Source organism: Vigna unguiculata, chromosome 3 (assembly GCF_037176805.1).
Source record: "Vigna unguiculata cultivar grain cowpea cultivar isolate G323 ecotype 2 chromosome 3, ASM3717680v1, whole genome shotgun sequence".
NCBI classification, from domain to species: domain Eukaryota; kingdom Viridiplantae; phylum Streptophyta; class Magnoliopsida; order Fabales; family Fabaceae; genus Vigna; species Vigna unguiculata.
Window position 1 is genome coordinate 54801379 of NC_140794.1, and position 21864 is coordinate 54823242.

Sequence of the window (21864 nt, forward strand, 5' to 3'; positions counted from 1 at the left end):
AAAGCATCGGAAGTCGACTTCGTGAGATAAAAAGATATCGGAAGTGAACTTTTGTAAACAAACAAATTTATTGGACAAATAACACCGGAAGTCGACTTTGTAAGCGTAGAATATATACCGCATGTCGAAATCCGATAAAACAAAATTCCATACGTGGATTTTCGGTAATGGAATTTCGTGGTTTTTTAGAAGTGGACTTTTGTAAATGTAGCTTCTAGATGTCGACTTTCGGTGAAGGGTACTTCCAAATGTTAATATCCGGTGACTGGTGCATACGGATATCCACTTCCATATTATGACTATGCTGATTCTTGATATTTACTTCCAATTATTTTGAATTATATTTTTGGTTTATTATTTAAAGTTTTATTATTTTTAAGATTTCTCAGATTTTTTATTTATATTTTTTATTTTAGTTGTTATATTACTTTTTTTTAGTGTTTTTATGTTTTATTATAATTTTTAATTGTAATTAATTTTAATGTTAATATGTTTTTTATTTTTGTTCATTATTGATTTTAATTTTAATATGTTTTTAAATTTGTTTAGTATATATACGGCTAGAACAAGAGGAGCATTTGTACCTCTTGGCAAAAGTTCTTCACTTGCTGAGGCTTTTGAGTAGGAACCTTGACATAGACTTACAACATCTCTCGGAGAAGAGGTTAGGGTCGTCATGGAAAAGTTGGTCCATTAGCATCTCATGGAGGATTTGATTTATCATTAAGAGCTCATACTAATATTCATGAGGAGCTGTTTTCAACATCATGAGGTTGTTCTAGAGCAAGACCACCATGATTCAGGATGATTTTTTAGAAGACTTAAGGATACTTCTATCTTGATCAGGTATGTTGATCATATGTATGTCTTATTTGAGATGGACAGATTAATATAATACTTTAATAATATTTTTTTCTTAAATTAGTGGATGAATTTAAAAAAAAATTATATAATTTTATTGACCATGACCGAGTAAATATGAAGTTTGTGGTCAATGGTAAGAAGAAATTAAAAAAATTCAAAGACGAGGGATTTTTTTTTTTTGTTGAAATTTCGCGGCTGCTAACTTTATATTAAAGTTGGCAAAATGGTTTGTCCGATTGGTTAGTAAAAGCCCATCCAATTGCTTGAGATCAGGGATTAAAATTGTCAACGAAATAAAAAAAACAATCGGTTTTGTAAAATTTATTTTTCAAGCATATAACTCCAAAATGAAAATATTATAAAGAAAACTGCGCCAACGAAACATGATCTAAACAATGCAACACATCGCACCCAGTAACAAAAAGGAAGAACGTAAGCAAAAACAATTTAAAAATTGATATATCTCTTTCTATATCCAAATGGAATCACATCGACATTTAATCCATCAGGACAAGCAATAGTTAAAGGCACCCATTCACATCATAAATAAATCATTATGTTGGGCGTCTCTAATTAATTAAGACACGTAAAAAACATTGTCTGCTATGTTTCTAGCATATATCCTCTTTCTGAGTTCTTCTTGAAAGGAAACCTATTTTTAAATTTCCAACCAAAACCTTAAATTTCAAAACAAAAGCTTCTAATATACGCCATTTAATTAATTTACATCCGTTGACAATAGTTCAAAATAAAGAAATTTGTCAACGGAAATGAGTTGATAACCGTTTGTATTATATATTTTTTTCAATTTTTTATCACGTGGCGTCATAATAAATATTTTAATCGGTTTTAGTTTCATATACATGTTATTTTTAGAAAGGAATAGAAAGTTAAATTAAAAAATGAACTTGATATATAAAATAAAATTTTTAACTATTTATTTATTCATAAGCCTTATCATTGGTTTAAATTAATTTTGAACTTTCAAATTCATTCTCATAATTTTGGTAATATGAAAAACACTTGTGAAATATGTAAGAAAGAAGTAGAAATATGAGGCATTAATGAGTTTTGAATACATAAATACATTATATTCAATTGTAAAGATGTGGGTTGGAGAAGCGCGGGGTGGGGATGGCAACTAGAGGTGTTTTCTTTTTTAGAACAATACCAAATTTCTCTGATAAATCCAAATTCTCTCCTTCTGGTATTCTCCAATCAAATAAGTGTAGAAGTGTTGCCAGAAAATATAGAAATGTTCTCTCAGCCATTGCTATTCCTGCACAAATTCTTCTTCCAGATCCAAAGGGGAAATAACTGAAGTCATTGCCACTGAAATCCCAGTTTGCATCTAGGAACCTTGAAGGGTCAAATTCGAGTGGTCTTTCCCAAATGGAAGGGTCTCTGTGAATGGCCCACACATTGATGAAGACTCGAGAACCCTTCGGGATGGTGTAGCCTCCCACATTGGTGGTTTGGCTAGGGCAATGTGGGATTAGAAGTGGAAGCGCAGGGTGCAACCGAAGAGTTTCTTTCATCACAGCTTGCAGGTAAGGCAACTTACGAATGTGAGTTTCTTCTACCATCTTATCTTTTCCAACCACATCTTCTAACTCTTCTTCAACTCTCTTCATTACCTCTGCTTTCTGAATTATTTCTGCCATTGCAAATTCAATTGTGTTGGATGATGTATCGGTTGCCCCTGTAACCATATCCTGTTTGTGTTCATCACAGATTTGCACAATATTAATTATCAAATTATTTAAAGTTATCCTTTTTTCTAACATTAATAAGATGGAGTCGCAGTGTAGGAGATTTCGTTAGCTTTTCGATACGGACATACTTACCATTGAATAACATTATCCAGTTAATTCATGACTTTCATTTTCTCCTCTCAAATAATGCTAAGTTTCTCCATTTTCTTACTTCAGCAAATAAATAAAGGGTTAATGTACAACTAATAAGAGTATCAAATGAAACCATATAGGTAATAATATTTAAAATTGTGTAGTATTAACAAATTTGAAACCTAATATATTTTTAATGCATTGAATAACTTAGGTTAATTCAATTTGATTAGGCCTAAAATATAATACATAATTAATTAGATTTTGTAAATTAAAAAATCCAACTATATATTAGGTTAAAGTTAGTAATTAATGTGGCAGAGTTGTGATGGTGGGTAGGTTTTTGATAGAGCTGTTAAAATATGTTTGAATGCGCCAATTAACTCGGTTCATCACATATTCAGATTAGGTTGGATCGAAATATTTTTACAAATTTAAATAAGGTTGATTTTTGACTCGATTCATTCGAGTTGAATCTGTGAATGAGCCGAGTTGACTCACTATCTCACAAATAAAGAGTCATACAAATATTTTGTTGTTAAGTTAAACTTTGTTTTTGGATCATGTTAGATAATTTATATTTTTTTTATTTTAGTTTGTATTTAGATTGTATTAAAATTTATTTAGATTTTAATTAGAATTTTAATCTAGTTTTAACTAAAAAATAAATAGTTTAAATTCATGATAGACCAGATCAATCGAAATTTTTTACTCGTTAATCAATAAACTGAATTTGATTGACTCCATAAATAATCAACCGTGATAAATCGAACCGGGTGGGCGAGTTATCCGATTTTCCAGCTTTAGTTTTTAGATTACTCATGTCTGTTGTAGTTGGAAGTTGGTAGAAGGAAAAAAGACGTGAAAAAGAAACATCAAACGAGACCCGAAACAAGAATTGGAAATGGAAGTAAGTGTAGGAAAGGTACCATGAGTAGGGCCTTGAGGTGTGTGATGGTGAATGGCGTTTTCGAATCGAAATCTTGGGAATCCTTAAGATCCAACAGAAACTGCAGAAAATCCTTTCTTTCTTTCTTGTTCCCATCTTTTTCTTCACCCACCTTTACTCGTTCACCAATCATCTTTTCAAATATCCCATCGAACCGTGACACCAACACGTGCATCTCTTTCTCCACACCTTGCAAATCGAACCGCGCCAACATGGGAAAAAAATCCGAGACATTGGGCTTCCCCAGAAGCCGCGTCGTCTCCGCCACCAACTCTCTGAACTCCGCCCCCAAAGTTTCCCTCTCCGCCTCTTCCACCGCCCCGCCCCACATCATACTAGTTATCACATTCATCACCGTCAGAAACACCTGCTCCCCCACGTTCACTGCACTCCCCGCTCGGCCGTACAAATACGACACCGTTTTACGCACCTCGTTGCGCCGCAGATCGTACACGGAGTCCAGGGTCGTGTTGCTCAGCATCTTTACAGTGCAGACTTTCCTCAGCATCCGCCATTCGGCTCCGTAGGGGCTCCACGCTATGTCAAAACCGCCGTAGGTTGCAACCCTGCCGGCGACTGGGACGTCGCGGTTGGCGAATACAGTGTCGTGGTCTTTCAAGATCTCGTGAGCCACGGCTGGTGAAGCTATGACGATGGCGAGCTTGCTCCCGAGTCGGAGCTTGTAAATTGGGCCATGGATTTTGGCCAATGCGGCGAAGTAAGTGTGAAGGTCCGGGTCAAGAGATAGAAGGTTCCCGAGGAAAGGGAGGCCCGATGGGCCCGGTGGAAGCCTCTGAGTGTTGGGTTTGAAGAAATAAAGCCATGCGTAGTAAATAACTGTGGAAAGGACCCAGAATAGTAGAAGCAATGTTGAGAGGGTGAACATGATTGCGTTGAAATCTGAGAGAATCAGAAGATGAGAATGGCGACCACATAGGTAATTCCACTACCTTTGCTCTTCTAAATGTGAAGTTTCTGAAGATATTTTTTCTACTTGTTTAATATCATGCGAGTTAATAAAAAAAAAATGTGCGCATGGCAATAAAATCTGCAAGAGAAGACAAATATGAGTGTTCTCTGCCCCGCAAGGACCGCACATATTTATGGGCAATGGAAGTAGCCGGAGTGACCACAAAATGATCACATAAATATCTTCTTTTCTTTCATGGCCTAATATTCATTTAAATCCAGAAATTTTTATGGATTCTTTTTTTTTTCTTTAAATTAATAAAAAATCTTTGAGTAGGTAGGATGTGATGTGACGCCTAGCTCTATATAGGAGGGAAGAAAAAAGAAACACAGAAAGGAACGTTTTGGAGCGAAAGAAAGAAAATAAAATCTTGAAAAGTAGGCAATTAATATGATTAATGTGCTAGAATAAAAAATCAAATAATCTGGTAATATAGTGTAAGAGTATAAATTAAAATGACAAAATAAAAGTAATTTGATGAAATTCTTTTAAAATATAAATTAAATAAAAAACGTTTTAATTAAAATAGAATCATAAAATGTTAATAAAAAAAATTATATTTAGAATAAAAATATAAAAATAGGAATTTTATTAAAAATATTAATGAATAAACATATTACTTTTAGAATAACAGTATTTGAACAAATTATTTTATAAAATGCCAAAATTTAAATTAATAGAAATTTTATAACTTAAAATTTTCGTCTCAATTTTTTATTATATTAAAATAAATATAAATAATAATAACAATAAATCTTGAAAAAATAATTTATAATTGATTATAAATGTTTATTGTAATAAATAATAAGTAATAAATAAATAAATATATATATATATATATATATATATATATATATATATATATATATATATATATATATATATATTTGGGTTTTCATGTTTTTTCTAATTGAGCAGTTAAGATCTTAAGATCATGCTTCCGAATATGTAAAGAAGTTGTATTTACTTATTTTGATTTTTATTTGTAATTTTTTGTTAATACTTTAAAAAATAAATATATTCTTTTATTTATATATTTAATTTTTTCAAAAAAATTAAAATTTAAAAATAATCGATCATTATCTAATTATTTAAAGAAAATTTTGATAATTAAGTCACAGTTAAAAATTAGTTATAAAAAACACATGAAATTTATTATTTTTTTATTCTATATCAATAAAAAATAATATACAAAAACTCACGAAATAAATAAAAAATAATGTTAATTATTAAACTAATATTTAATTATTAAGTGAGACAAAAGAGAGATATATATTATAAATGAGAGCAAAAATAATGAGTTTGTGTTTAGTTTTAAATGAAAGTGAAAAATGAATACAATAGGTAAAAAACTTAAAAGACAAAAAAATATTTATTAATATATATTTGATTTTATATTTTATTATTTATTAATCTTAAATGTTATACTTTATAAAAGAAATACAAATATATATAATTTAATTTTCATCATTTTATATTATATGCTATATATAATTTAAAAATTTTAAAACTTTTTAATATATAAAATTAAAAAATTGAAAAAAGTCTTGGGAAGCCACGACCTTTTGTGTTATTGAAAAGGTTTGTCACTAGGTAAGATGATTATATGCGTATTGAACTAATAATAAGTTAAACTTAGACAAAATATTTCATTGTTTGAACTTTAATTTATGTTACAAGAACTAAACACAATTTATGAGAATAATACTATATTATTATATTATAGTAAATAAAAGATCTTTATATAATTATTGTGGTAAAATTATAGTTATAAGAATAAATTGGAAAATAAAATAATTATATAATAAATCATAAAAATAAGTAACAAATAAAAATATTAAAAAACAAAAAATGATCAAATAATTTGATACACAGTTGAATAAAATTACATGCAAAAAAAAATGTATAATTATGAGTATGATAAAGATAGAAAAAATCTTAAAGATTTGAGAAAATTTTATATCAAAATAGTCAAACAAACATCATTTGAATAAAACCACATAAACAAAAAAATGTGCGATAAATGTTGTGATAAGAAACAAAATTAAAAAATATCTTGAAAATATTAGTAGAGTAAAGGGAGAGAATAATATATATATATATAATCTATGAGTAATTTAGTAATTTAAATAGAGACGAGAAACATGATATGTATTGGCACATGTATGGAACTAGATGGGGATGAATATGCATATATCATCTATGTTCTTATACCCAATTGAAAAAATTAAGTATTATCTATATCTATATATATATATACATATAATGAGTCAATGTAAGAATTTTCTATCAAATCATGAACAGATTCAAACAATGATAATTGATATTTTAATCCACCACTCCGAACAATACTCATGTAAAAGAGTTCACTTGCCATCCCTAAAGTATTATTTAATACCCTGATTTGATATTTATATAATAACAAATTTTTCATTAATTTATCTTTTATAAAGATATTACTCAATTAATATTTGAAACAATAAAAAAATAGTTACGGAAGTTTATACGAGTATATCCATTTTCTTAAAAAACAGAGATGAGATAAAATTTCATACAAACTGAATATATAAATTGAGAGGAAGATAATCTTTTACTTCAAAGTTAAGAATATAATAATCAAACTTATACTGATCCCATTCTCATCTTCATCACTTCCAAATTTTTAGAATCCATGTGCGTGTGTAACGAGAAGTTATGGTAATTAAATGATGAAGATTTATTAAATTTTCTATTAGTTAACATGTTTCCTCAACTGATAGTAAGCAAAAGTTAAGCTCTTAGCATAATTATTTATGCCTGCAATTTGTCTAATCCCGAATTAAACAAAGTTGTCTATAATAATTATTTATGCATTTAATCAGTTTCATTTTTTAATGCTTAATTCATCACTTTTTTGTCGATATTTTTGTTCATCTTCTAACCAATTAGTCAATTGATTATTTAGTCGAATCGAGGGGTTTGATTATTGTGAAATTTTCTCTTCTGTTGTCAAATTTACCACTATCTACATCCTTTTAGCCTTGACCACTAATAATGATTGGTTTATTCCTTCGTTGGATGTTGACAATGCTTTCCTCCATGGAGACTTACATGAAGAGATCTATATGAAGCCTCCACCTGGTTTTTCTCTTTCCCTGCCAAATCTTGTTTGTAAGCTTAAGAAGTCTCTATATGGTTTAAAACAAGTCAGTCGTAATTGGAATAAAAAAATTAAGCGATGCTTGGATGTAAACCTACACCAACGCCATATGATCCTTCTATCAAACTTCATGTCGATGAGGGAGCTCTTCTTCCAGATCCTTCTTCCTTTTGGCGTTTGATTGGACAATTACTTTACTTGACTAACACTAGACCTGATATTAGTTTTGTTGTCCAACAACTCACCTAGTTTGTTTCTTCTTCGCGTGAACCACATATGCAGTAGGCTTTACAGATCATTTGATACTTAAGAAATGCTCTTGGATATGGCCTTTTGTATAAATCCAACACCTCTTTTAAAATTCAGGCGTTTTTTTATTTTGATTGGGCAACATGTGCCACTATCCGACGCCTTGTTTCTGGATATTGCATTTTCTTAGACATCTCTTTGGTTGCTTGGAAGTCTAAGAAACAAACCACTATTTCACAGACTTCTTTTGAGGCTGAGTAATAACGCACCTTGACATCCCTGACATGTGAACTACAATGGATTCAATACCTTCTTCAGGATTTGCATTTTTTTGTTCCCACTCCCTACACTACCTTTTGTGACAACAATTTCGCTATTCACATTGCCAAGAATCCCACTTTTCATCAAAGAACCAAGCATATAGAACTTGATTGTCACATTATTCGACAAAAACTTGTTGATGGCCTTATTCACCTTCTCCATGTTCCTTCTAGAAGTCAACTTGCTTATATGTTTACTAAGTCCTTACATCCTTCTATTTTTCGGGTTGGGCCTTTACAATTTTCATGCCCACCTTGAGAGGGGATGATAAGGATATTATTTATCATATATTTGATTCTTTTTTATTGGTTTTTCTTCTGCCTTTTCTCTACCTAAAAATGGACTTTCCTATCCGACTTATTTATCAAATATTTTGTTTTATTAGGTTTTACTTTTTCCTTTATATGGTGGGACATTGTACTCTATATCTATATATTGAACAAAGGTTCTAATAAATAAGCAACCAAACTTTCTTTGAGTTGTTTTTCACCAAACACTTCTTGTGCGTTTCTGTACGTGTTTCTGTATGCATTCTTGTACACATTCTTTCTTCTTTCTCTCATGACTTATACATACTAACATGGTATTAGAGTCAGGTTAGAGTCTATACTAGAGAGATTTTTTGAACATTCTGTTCCACTCACTATCGGACCACTAACAGATCACCCACTAATTTCTAGTCTCATGCACGAGATGAATATACCTAGCGTGAGGGGGTGTGTTGGAAGTCCCACATCAACTAGAGATAAGATAATTTCATAATATATAAGTGAGGTACAAACCTCACCTTACAAGCTGATATTGTGGGATAAGTTAAACTTAAAGTCCACTTTTAACCCATGTGTAACAAGAAGTTATGGTAATTAAATGATGAAGATTTATTAAATTTTTTATTAGTTAGCATGATAATGTTTCCTCAACTGATAATATACAAAAGTTAAGCTCTTAGCATAATTATTTATGCCTGCAATTTGTCTAATCCTGGAAAAAAACAAAGTTGTTATAATAATTATTTATGCATTTAATCGGTTTCATTTTTTAATGCTTAATTCATCACCTTTTTGTCGATATTCTGCTCATCTTCTAACTAGTTAGTCAACAGAAAACGTAATTCCAAGAGAAATTTGTAATTCTGGGTCACTTTGATCAAGAAATTGTAAAAAGGGATCGGTTGAAAGTTTTATTCTAAAAGTGGTTCATGTCGTCAGGAGGACGACGACATTAAGGGTGAAATCGTCATTCCAAAGACCGGTTTCGCGGAATGCCGATTTCCTCTTTTACGCTCAGCCTCGCCCGCAGCCTCGGTTTCCACCATATCATCGTCCCTCAGACCAAGCCAATTCCCATCATCTTCAAAAAAAAATTTCTGCCACCAACTGCTCTTCCTTGAATGCCCACTGTGCTTTTACGCTTTTGAAATGAATCCATTAAGCCGCCTTGTTTTGCTGCCCAACTGAATCACAAAGTTGGATGAACCATGCAAGACGAAAGAATTCAAAAGCAATTTCTGATTAAAAAAGAGGAAACTGGCACTCCGTCTAACGACTTCACTTAAAAAAAATAAAAAAATAAAAAAAGGAGAAATCGACCTCTGGGAGGACGATTTTACTTTTAATGTTGTCATTCCCTTGACGACACGACCCACTTTTACAATAAAACTTTCAACCGATCCCTTTATATAATTTCTTGGTCAAAGTGACCCAGAATTACAAATATCTCTAATTCCAACGTTTTTTTCTTTTAGAAAATTGCAGTTGTATTGAGGGTTTAACAATAGAACTATGAAGTCTATAACTAAATGCATTTTTGTTGCATTTTATTGAAGTATATAAAAGAAAAGGCACATGCTGGTTACATAACTATTATTACTATAGTATACACTCCCATGCCTGGTGCATGAATAATAAATATATTAAATTCTATTTATAAAGGTGTGGGTTGGAGAAGCGTGGGGTGGGAACAGCAACCAAAGGCATTTTCTTTCTTAGAACAATTCCAAATTTTTCTGCTGTCTCTAACTTCTCTCCTTGTGGTATTGTCCAATCAAACAAGTGCACAAGTGTGGCAAGAAGATGCAGAACAGTCTTTTCAGCCATCGCTATTCCTGCACAGATTCTTCTTCCAGATCCAAAGGGAAAATAACTGAAGTCATTGCCGCCGAAATCCCAGTTTGCATCTAAGAACCTCGTAGGATCAAACTCGAGTGGTCTTTCCCAAATGGAAGGGTCTCTGTGAATGGCCCACACATTGACGAAGACTCGAGAACCCTTCGTGATGGTGTAGCCACCCACATTGGTGGTTTGATTAGGGCAATGTGGGACTAGAAGTGGAAGCGCAGGGTGCAACCGAAGAGTTTCTTTCATCACAGCTTGCAAGTAAGGCAACTTATGAATGTGAGATTCTTCTACCATCTTATCTTTTCCAACCACAACTTCTAACTCTTCTTCAACTCTCCTCATTATCTCTGGTTTCTGCATTATTTCTGCCATCGCAAACTCTACTGTGTTGGAAGATGTATCGGTTCCACCCACAACCATATCCTGTTGTGTTGTTCATGTACAATTTTCTTAGTGTTAGTCACAACATTCTTCAGTATGGTTTTTTTTTTTTTCACTAAGGCACGGAAGGAATCGCCCTTATAACAATTTCAAAATAGATAATTTACCATTTGATTCGCTTAAAACTGTTTAGTTATACTTATCTGAAAACATAAATCATGTTATACTTATAAAACCTAACCTGTTTGTTTGCTAGCCAAAATTACATACGAAAACAATTGTAATCGAAGAAAAATAGGAAAACAATACTATAAAGTATTAAAAATATTAAAAAAAAGAAATCGATATGTATAATTATTACATTAAAGAAAAGACTAACATAAAAAATAAATAATCTATCTATTATCATATAAAAAATAATCAATCACACTTAAAATCATAATAATTCAACTGTAATATAATAAAATTTACAAAATAATTAATTCTGAATACATGATCAATTTTATTATAAATATTTTATTATATTTATATAATAAATCATACTTTAATATAATTAATTATTTTTTTTCACATGATTATAATTATGGTATTAAAATAATAAATAGAATAATTTTATTATTTAAAATTTTAACATTTTATAAATTCATTTATTTTAATATATTTTAATTTTGAATTATGGTTTTTCTATTTATTAAGATTTTATAATAGTTTTTTTTTTATTTTAACCTAAAAGATATTTTAACTTTAATTTATATTTCAAGAATTCATTTTGCATTTTGTATTATATCACTAAATTAACTATAAGATTTTTGTTTTTTTCTCTCATTTTAAATAATTTCTTTTCTTTTTGACTCACTATCCCGAGAAAACATCAATAACTAATTGTGCCATAACGTGAACAATCTTCAATGAAGTGAGAATTTGAATCATGAAGTGATGTCAAATAAAACTGCATTGTTGAGATTTGAATCATGATATATTCTAACCTGAGGACCATGCTTTGAAAACCTTTTAGGTTCACAACACCTCCTTATGTCTATTTACTAAAGCGGTGGAAAAATAATGTTTTCGTTCCGAAATTCTTATATTCCATAAACTTAGTTGACTGAAATATATTATTATTTTATTCTAAAATTTAGTTTTAAAAAGAAAAGGTAAATTTCTAAGAAATAATTTTGCCCAAGATTTTGGTTAAGAAATCCAAAATGAGAAGCAAAGAAGATAACCCATAATTGAAGTTGGAAAGGGAGATAAGAAAAGGTACCATGAGGAGGGCTTTAACATGGGTCATGGTGAATGGCGTCTTTGAATCAGCGCTTTCAGAATCCTTAAGATCCAACAAAAACTGCAGAAAATCTTTTCTTTCTTTCTTTTTCCCATCTTCTTTTTCACCCACTTTCAATCGTTCACCAATAATCCTTTCGAATATCCTATCAAACCGGGGCACCAGCGCCTGCATCTGTTTCTCCACGCCCTGCAAATCCAACCGGGCCAACCCGGGAAAAAAGTCCGAAACATTGGGCTTCCCCAGCAGCTGCGTCATCTCCGCCACCAACTCCCTGAACTCCGCCGCCAAACTCTCCCTTTCCACCCCTTCCACCTCCCCGCCCCACATCATACTGGTTATCACATTCATCACCGTCAGAAACGCCTGCTCCCCCACGTTCACCGCACTCCCCGCTCGGTCGTACAGATACGACACCATTTTGCAGACCTCGTTGCGGCGCAGATCGTAGACGGAATCCAGGGTGACGGTGCTCAACATCTTCACCACGCACACTTTCCTCAGCATCCGCCATTCGGCTCCGTACGGGGTCCATACTATGTCAGAGCCGCCATAGGTGGCAACCCTACCGGCGACGGGGACGTCGCGGTTGGCGAAAAGAGTGTCGTGTTCTTTGAGGACCTCCCGAGCGAGGGTGGGTGAGGTTACGACGATGGCGAGCTTGCTCCCGAGTCGAAGTTTGAAGATTGGGCCGTGTATCTGGGCCAAGGCAGCGAAGTAAGTTTGAAGGTCCGGGTGAAGAGATAAAAGGTTCCCGAAGAAGGGGAGGCCCGGTGGGCCCGGTGGTAGGTTTTGGGGGTTGGGTTTTCGGCATAGGTAGAAGGTAAGTAGGAAAAGGAGGAAGAAGAGTAGAAGGGTAGTTGTGGGTTGAGCAGAGAAATAATGGTGGGTTTGAGATAGAATTGAGGAGAGAGACATGGTGGTGTATTGTATTATGTTATTCTGTTGGGATTTGAGGTATATTTATAAGAAATTGGAAGGTAGAGGTAGCGAGTAATGCAAAGAAAACCAGAACAATACGACAGATATAAGTTTGTCAAAGCTTTTAGGTGTTTCAAGGACGACAGAAAGGGAATCTTAGATAGTTTAGGTGTTTCAAGGACTGAATTTAAGAGCCTTAGGAAGACATCGAATCAGGAAAATCGAATGGGAAGTGCGTTATTACGAGTTTGGGGAATTGGAAATAAAGAAAATATTTTAATAAAAGAGAATGATATTTTCTATAAAATTTGACAAAATTTATTTTTCAAATCACATTAAAAAAATTTTTAGGGGTGCCGACATTTATGCATGGTCAAAAATTTTTTCACAAAACTTTGTTAAAATATATTATTTTTTTTAAAAAATAAAAATATAAATGTATTACTTTATAAAGTATATATATATATATATATATATATATATATATATATATATATATATATATATATATATATATATATATATATATATATATATATTGTAACGTCTCATTTAATTATTAAGCGAAATTAAAGGAAAACGTCACACAATAATAGTACTGTAGCGTAGTCTTGAGGTCCTTAACACAACCCCTACAAAACTAGGGCACACCACGATGCCAAAGGAAAGCTGAATACAAGTCTAACAAAGAGTGTAGAGTAGAAATGCATAAAGAGATACATGAGCCATAGCCCTAAAGAAAACATGAAGAAAACTCCAGCCCAGATGGCTAAGCAACGGAATCACCATTCCCTTGTTGATCACGAGAACTTCGCCTATCTGCTCCCATCAATCAAATTGATGATCATCGCAAGAAAGAACAGCCACATACAATACAACCATGCAACAAAACGGGTAAGCTAGAGCCAACAACATATTCATCATACAGTTAAACATGATTTCACTATTCAATATCCATACAACAACCAAGCATGTTATGACTCTTCAATCAATACACTACGACTCGACTCAACTCATCCGGATACGTATAACTTGGTCGGATTCAGCGAATGCTTGCACTTGTGGTGGATACCTCTACTCAACCCCGAGCTGCTCGATCCTGAGCTATGTAATACAAGTGTTATAATGAATCAAATTCCCCTCACCACAAGGTTAGCCCTTGATGAATTTCAGGCCTCCTGCTACTCTCACCACAGGGTCAGTCCGCTCTAGGTGAGACTAACTGGCTCCTCAGAGTGTCAGGATGCAACCTTACCTTGAATCCTTACCTAGTTATACAGATGGGGCACCACCATGGACACCCACTAACAGAGGCCATGAAATTACGTCCCGACCACTGAAGCGTAGCCCCGGAGGTCTCACCTAGAGACCCTAAGGAATTACACGCTGACACGGACCAACATTCATAAAACAGCAGTAGGAGAACATCAAAATCATGTTTATAATTCCATACCAATCCCTGAGATTTATTCCTCATACGCATCACATTTTGAATCCATACATATGATCATCACCATCCCATGAGTCTAGGGCCTCATCTCATGTCAATACCATGTTCCTTTAGTTCCAAAACGCTCATGCATCTCACATGCCAAGTTCCCACGACACTCATCATTCATCATTTATGAATCATGTCACGCATACATAGCAATCCATCATATATATATATATATATGCACATACACCTCGACATACAAGCATACTCGAGCAATTTCCACTCATACCATAACATAATAGTACAATAGAATACAGTTCAACCACCAAAAGACATAAAAACCCCAAACTGATCGCATCCTCGCTCAGACCGTCACTCAGGCTGAGGAGTCTCGCCCAGTCGAGAGTCTCTCGCTCAGGCGAGTCCTCTCCGCCTAGGCGAGAGTTCGCGAATCTGGAATAGGGGCCTCCGCACGTTCTCGCTTAGGCGAGACTTGCCTCGCCTGGGCGAGACGCTCGCTTGCTCGAAATTGAGCGAGTCGCCTAGGCGACCATCTGCGCGAGAAGACCAGGGCGAGCCTCTGCTCGCCTCGCCTGGGCGAGACGTGCTCGCCTGGGCGAGTTGAACAGTCCCCGCCACTGCCATGCTTGTAACAGACGTGTTTTGCACAAACCAACAACACACCAACCATTTCAAGCGATCTCCACAACATACAAGTTCAAGAATCATAAAGTGTACCGCAAAACAATTTATAAACACAGCAACAGTGAGGTTCTAGCTTCCCGTACCTGGACAAGCTAGCTGAAAACCTCGACACCCCAAATTGTGGAGGACGAACAACTTCTAGGAATGGACTCGAAGCTGGAAAACAGCGAGAATAGGTCAGTTCAGAACCCTAACAACAACTTACGAAAAACAGACCAAGGAAAGGAAACTACGAGTCCGAGAGCACTTACGTGAGCTAAGAACGGCCAAACGGAAGGTGGACTGTCAACACGGTGGAACCCTAACGGAGAGAGTGCGGCTGCAGCTCTAAGCACCAAGGTAGGAGAAATCTAAAAAGTAGGGAACTAGGTCAGACTCGGGTGGCTTTATCTTTTGGACCAGCACTAAGGTCCAGTAGCTCAAGGGAAGCCCTTAAAGCTTTAGAACAGAAAAAGTAAGGTGAATTTTCATGGGTCTTACATATATAAACAAACGTAACAAGCTATATATGGGTTTTGTTTTGTGTCTACAGTTTTATCATATTATTTTTGTTTTATTGAGTTTAAATTTATTTTCTTTTACTTATTAATATGCATATTAATTTTGATATACTTTTTATATGTATTTATTGGCATAACTTATTTTTTTTTATATTTCTTAAAATTTGAGATATTATTTAAAGATTTAAATTTAAATTAAATAATTTTGAAATGGTTTTGTAGAGTAAAAAGAAGAAAACTTGGAACTCATAAAAGAATAGAGAAAATAGGGTGAAAAAATATATTTTTGTGGTTATTTAAAAGAGAAGATAAACGAAAAGAAAAGAAATATAGTAATATTATGTAGGTTAAGGGATTCGTTTGAAAGCAAAATATGTAAATAAATCTTTATAAATGACTATTTTTATAGAAGAGAGGAAAGAAACAGAGAGAAGAAACAAAGAATTAAAAAAAGATGGAAAAAGAAAGAGAAGAAAAATGGGCCTCTTGGTTTGGTCTTTAAATGAATCCCAATATAAATTATAGGATTCTATTATATGATTAATAAAATAAAATTTGTTGGGTAGTGCACTTTGAATAATTTAATGGGTGAACGTCGTGGTCTTTGTCTAGGTGAGTAGTATAGAAGAAGATTTTTGTGGTGAATATTAATATGTTTCGAGATTATCTTTATTTTGACTTTTAACGAAACAAGTAACAATATAAATCTGAAACCAATATTTGTGGAGTACCTTGCTCTTGGTATTAATTTGTCTGAGTTTAATATCTATATAAAATGACAAATAACTCAGTCTTTGTGAATATTGTCTGAATTTATTCTTGTTTTGACCAGAAATTTTTGTATTAATTAGATATGAATATGAGTATGAGAAATCTTTAACTTTTTTCAATTGGATATAGGAATGAATATATGTGGATGTACATATCCGTCCCGTCCTCGTTCCCATATCTGTCATAATACTTGTTTCCGTCATATCTTCATCTGTTTAAATTATTAAAATATTCATAATCAATTAAGTAAACTTATATATATATATATATATATATATATATATATATATATATATTATTACACATTTACAATTTTTTATTTTTTCTAATTTTTTGGTTTGTCATAAAATTCATTCACATCTCTAATATAGTTTTCATCTTATCATAACCTCTATGTAATTATGTTGGAATGATGTATGTCAATTAAATATTTTTTGTCTCACATTTAAATGTTTCTATTCTTTTTTAATATTTTTATTTATTATATATTTTTCTTTCACATGAGAATCTTTAACACTATCAATTTAAGTATTCAGTAACATAAATATTTCATTTACTAGGTAATATAAAAAATTTATCTTCTTTACTTTATTATTATTATTATTATTATTTTCATTTGAAAAACTATTTCGTTTCACTAAAACAATTCTCGTTATTTGTCAACCATTGACTATGTTGATATTGAAAAAAATTTCTTAAATCTCTATAAAGTATTTTTCATTTATCATACCCTTAAATATATATTTGTTTTTCTTTGTGTGATTTCATTCAATAGTCTCTCAAATTGTTCCTAAGACACACAATTGATAATTTTTTAATATTTTTTTTTTGTTTGTATGTAGAATACTATTTTTATATAATTAGTTCTTATTTTCTAACTCATTATCATACTATAATTTTGTCACTATAATTGTATAAATAAATTTTATTTACTAAATATAAAAATTTAATGTAATTGTCATGAATTTCTTTTTATCACCATCTAACATATACTGATATTCAAAAGATACAAGATTTATGTTAAAATTTTATTATTAGTTTAATCTCGGTTATTTGCGTGATTTTGATCAAGTGATGTATTATAACTTTTATTAGTGTATAAATAAGAGATTCATTAGAATTTAAGGAATTGAAGTAAACAAACTTTTAAATTATACTTTAATTTGAATATTTGTTTCCTTTTGTATTTTTTTTAAATATTTTTAAATTTTATCAACTAAGTTTCATTAATATTTGCAAATTTAATAAATGTTTTAATTCTCATGAAATTTTAATTGGTATTCTAATGTGAAATGTATACAATTATAATTTTTTTATAAATATTTAATATCGAAGAAACAATCTTTCTCTTAATATTGAATGTTTGATAACATTATGTCATTTACTGTAATTGTTTTATACAAATTATTTAATTAATTAATATTGAAAAGTAAGAAAACGACAAAAGTTTGATATCTATTGAGTTTAGATATGGAGATTGAGATAATTTTTTTAATGAGAATGTGTATAAAATAACGAAACCTTGATCTCGTTGTCAACTCTACCTAAATTTCTATCTATATCATAAAATCAAAATTCTCACTTAGATTATATTGAGTTTTATAGATTATTGTATCATGTACGACGAAAATTATTTCGGAATAGATAAAAGTGTCTTTATGACAGCAAAACATTTTTTATCAAAACAAAAATTAAAACATAAAATGAATTAATATTAAAACCCTAAACAAATTAGCAAACAACTAAGCGGCCAATGCACTACCGGATAAAAACACGTACACATACTATAAATAAAATAATTATAAGATAAATAATTTTATATTCATTATAATATTTATTATTGTCTCGACCTCATAAGAAATCCATCTTGAAACATGTACACATGTCAGGATGGAGGACAATTGGTGAAAGTTTAGGGGCCTTCTCCCTGCACTTCTAATAATCTCTCTTGTACCCCAAAACCTACTTTATTTCCATGTTTGTCCATAGTAAAAAAATCAGTTATTATCTCTTTTATCTCTTTTATCTCTTTTACTGCACTGCACCTCCAAAACCCCTACACCCAAAACGCACCCCAATAAAACAGATTCCCTGCAGCCTGCACCCTTGGAATCTTTGACCTAGGTGCAAGGTCTTTTATCTGACGTTGTGCACACAACCTCCACACCTCCACACACTCTTCATCCTCCTTCTCCCTCATCTCCCTCTTCTCCCACACAGCTTCCACAGTTGTTCTCTCCAGCCTCCGCGGCATCCTTTTCTCCTCCACACCGTTGTTCTCCCCAACCTCCGCAACATCCTTTTCTCCTCCACACACCATTCTTCTCCCCAGTGTCGGCAACCGCCTTTCATCCTTTTGCGCCGCTTCTCCATTTTTGACAGTTAAGTACTGGTCTTTTAATATTAGTACAGTGCAGTGCATGTATTTATATTTTAATTTATTTATTTATTTTTAGCAGTAGATTAGAAGATACTGGTTTGAATATTTGACAGGAAGGGTTTTCCACGAACAGGCATGGTTTTTTTTTTTTTTAAGGAAACAGAATGTGGAATTCGTTTCCCAGAAACCAGAAATGGAATACAAACTTCGTTTTGTGGTTTGTTTTTTTTTAAGGAAATAGATTGTGGAATCCATTTCCCGTTTGGGTTTTTTTTTTTAGGAAACGGATTGTGGAATTCGTTTCCCGTTTCCTTTTTTTATTTTAGGTGAAACGGATTATGGAAGCTGTTTCCCACACTGCTGAAACGGAACCTGGAATCCGTTTTGCCTGTGTTTTTTGGTTTTCCAGCGAAACGTAGTGTGAAATCCGTTTTAGCATCTGATTTACTTCTTGAATGCGTTTAATGTATTTTATTTAAATTCGTTTCATGTAATTAATTTGATTGTGATCCGTCTTCAATTTGTGAAATTGAACTTGCACTTAGAGTTATTGTTTTTACGAGGAAAAAAAAGGAAAGATGAGGGCGAGTCTTTTTTATTTATTAATTTGTATTTTATTTCATTATAGATATGGTTAGGACACGAGAAAATTTGTCGAGACGTGGTTCAAATGATGCACCCGAGAGTTCCAGACAGGGTGGTGCACGGAAGAGACCGACAGCTTCGGCTCGTAGAAGGGGTCAGCATGAGGCTAATGTTGTTGAGGATGATATTGTTGAGAATGAGGTTTTCGACGTTCCTCAGGAGGACGAGTAGGGGACTGATAACGATGGTGGAGGATTTCCTGGTGGTCCATATGATACATCTTTATTGACCCGGTACGAGGATCATGTTGCACGCATGATATGGGATGGTCAGGTCAGTAAGAAGTTTTTATATATGTTTAATTTTTTTGTTGTTAAGTATTTTTATTCTTTTTTGTTTCTTTTGTTAGGATCGAGTTGTGAAAGTGGTCTCCCATATTAAAAAAGTGAAGAAATTAGGACGTCTTCACCCTTCTATTGCACCTTTTGTGTTAGCTTCTGGATTATCGCCTCTGTGCGATATTTTATATGAATATATCGATCTTGGGTTAGTATTGGGTTTCGTGGAGAGATGGCATCCCGAGACTAATACTTTTCATCTACCCATTGGGGAGATGACCATCACTTTAGATGACGTATGGTCACTTCTCCATCTTCCCATCAGTGAAAACTTTTGCTCGACTGAAAATCTTGAATATGAAGATTCAGTTGAGATTTTGACGACACTTCTTGGTGTTGACCGGGCCATGGCTTGTGTGGAGCTGAATCAAAGTCGGGGTGCACAGGTCCGACTTAGTTGGCTGAGAGAGTTGTATGACAACTGTTGTGAAAACGAGCTATGGGAGTTTGCTGCACATGCATATCTTTTGCACCTTGTAGGGTGCACGATATTTGCTAACAAAAGCACCACCTATGTTCGTACACATTATCTCGAGCTATTTAGAGATCTCCCCACATGTCGTAGATATGCTTGGGGAGTTGTTGCTCTTGTCCACTTATATGACCAGCTAGGAGATGCCAGCTTTGCAAATACAAAGCAATTAGTTGGATATCTACCTCTTCTACAGGTACCCATTTATATAACATTTTATTCTTTATTTTACTTGTTTTTAGTTTTATATGACAATGGTTAAATGAAATGTTATTTGATACAGGCTTGGATATACGAGCGCTTCCCTACATTGGGAAGGAAGCAAGTACGAGATACATATGTGGAGACCGAACCCCGTGCTCTACGTTATGTCATTGGATGCGCCATTTCCGCTATAGCTGATGTTAGAGTCCAGTTGGATGGCTTGACATATGATGGGATGAATTGGAACCCATATGTAGCACATAGAGCTGCTCGACAACTTGTAACACATGGCATGTTTTCTGGCTTCCTGAGGGTTGGTACCCTCGTACACCGTCATCTGTCGGAGCGTGTGTTGCGACAATTTGGCTTCATGCAGCCTATTCCACAATGTTATGAAACGGAATCTGTATTCCATTTCAAAAAAAATTGCAATTTTTTTTTATGAAACGGATTACAGAATCCGTTTCAAAATGTTATGAAACGGAATCTGTATTCCGTTTCAAAAAAAATTGCAATTTTTTTATGAAATTTTTTTTATGAAACGGATTACAGAATCCGTTTCAAAATGTTATGAAACGGAATATGTATTCCGTTTCCCATACATTTTGACTTTTTTTGTGAAACAGCTTTTGTATTCCGTTTGGTAAAAGTTTGAAACGCATTCCATAATCCGTTTCATAAAAGATTTCGTTATATAGTTTATGAAACGGAAAACAAATTCCGTTTCGCATCACAAGCAAACAGAAAAAACTTAAGCTGGTATGAAGGCTAACCTGGATAGACGGGAACTACCACTTGGAGAGAAAATAACGCAGTTACTCACAACCACCTTCCTTCAAAGAACCAAGAATGACAAAACCTTCAATCACAATAACCACAACGCAAACTGAAGACACTGAGAGAATAAACAACATTCCTTAAAAAAAAATAAATGAAAGTGATACAAACCAGAAGAGGGACCACCACCACCAAAGACAATGAACGAATGAAGGACAGAAAAATTAAAGCTCTCAGGGACCACGGACCACAAAGAATGAAAGTGAGCAAAATTTTAAATGAAAGCAGACAGTGGGATGGAGAAGAAACGGGAGTAGAAGAAATACTAATAGTAACGTTTTGGGGGTGCAGGGACGCTGGCGACGCAGTAAATGATATTTACTGCGTCCCTACCCACTTTCACCCACTCTCACCCGTATGTTAAATAAGGGTATAACGGTCAATTTTGGTGGTACAGAAGAACTGTTGGAGGTGCAGGGAGAAGGCCCCGAAAGTTTATAAGGGATATGCTTCGGTGATACATAAATTCTGGTTCCAAATTGTGTATAATCTTCCTTCATTATTGGGATCATGATATTTACGATCTTTTCAGGA

General features: G+C 33.2%; 2 protein-coding genes across 2 annotated transcripts; both read right to left on the bottom strand.

Annotated features, from left to right (window-relative positions):
- Positions 1–1897: 1897 nt before the first annotated feature.
- LOC114176670 (geraniol 8-hydroxylase-like) lies at positions 1898–4709 on the bottom strand. The gene is made up of 2 exons (XM_028061779.2): positions 3641–4709; positions 1898–2579 (listed from the first exon to the last, which is right to left on the bottom strand). The coding sequence occupies exons 1-2, from the start codon at positions 4544–4546 to the stop codon at positions 1959–1961; spliced, it is 1527 nt and encodes a 508-aa protein (XP_027917580.1). The 5' UTR covers positions 4547–4709; the 3' UTR covers positions 1898–1958.
- Positions 4710–10128: 5419 nt separating this feature from the next.
- LOC114178985 (geraniol 8-hydroxylase-like) lies at positions 10129–13200 on the bottom strand. The gene is made up of 2 exons (XM_028065158.2): positions 12102–13200; positions 10129–10879 (listed from the first exon to the last, which is right to left on the bottom strand). Exons 1-2 carry the CDS (start codon positions 13038–13040, stop codon positions 10259–10261), a joined length of 1560 nt encoding a protein of 519 aa, XP_027920959.2. The 5' UTR covers positions 13041–13200; the 3' UTR covers positions 10129–10258.
- Positions 13201–21864: the final 8664 nt, after the last annotated feature.

What these genes read in the sequence shown, in the direction of transcription:
- LOC114176670 (XM_028061779.2), bottom strand. Translation starts at nt 4,546, where the DNA reads ATGTTCACCCTCTCAACATTGCTTCTACTATTCTGGGTCCTTTCCACA. An exon ending in ACCTCAAGGCCCTACTCATG is followed by an intron (nt 2,580 to 3,640) that starts GTACCTTTCCTA and finishes GAACACAAACAG; the next exon opens with GATATGGTTACAGGGGCAAC.
- LOC114178985 (XM_028065158.2), bottom strand. Translation starts at nt 13,040, where the DNA reads ATGTCTCTCTCCTCAATTCTATCTCAAACCCACCATTATTTCTCTGCT. An exon ending in ATGTTAAAGCCCTCCTCATG is followed by an intron (nt 10,880 to 12,101) that starts GTACCTTTTCTT and finishes ACAACACAACAG; the next exon opens with GATATGGTTGTGGGTGGAAC.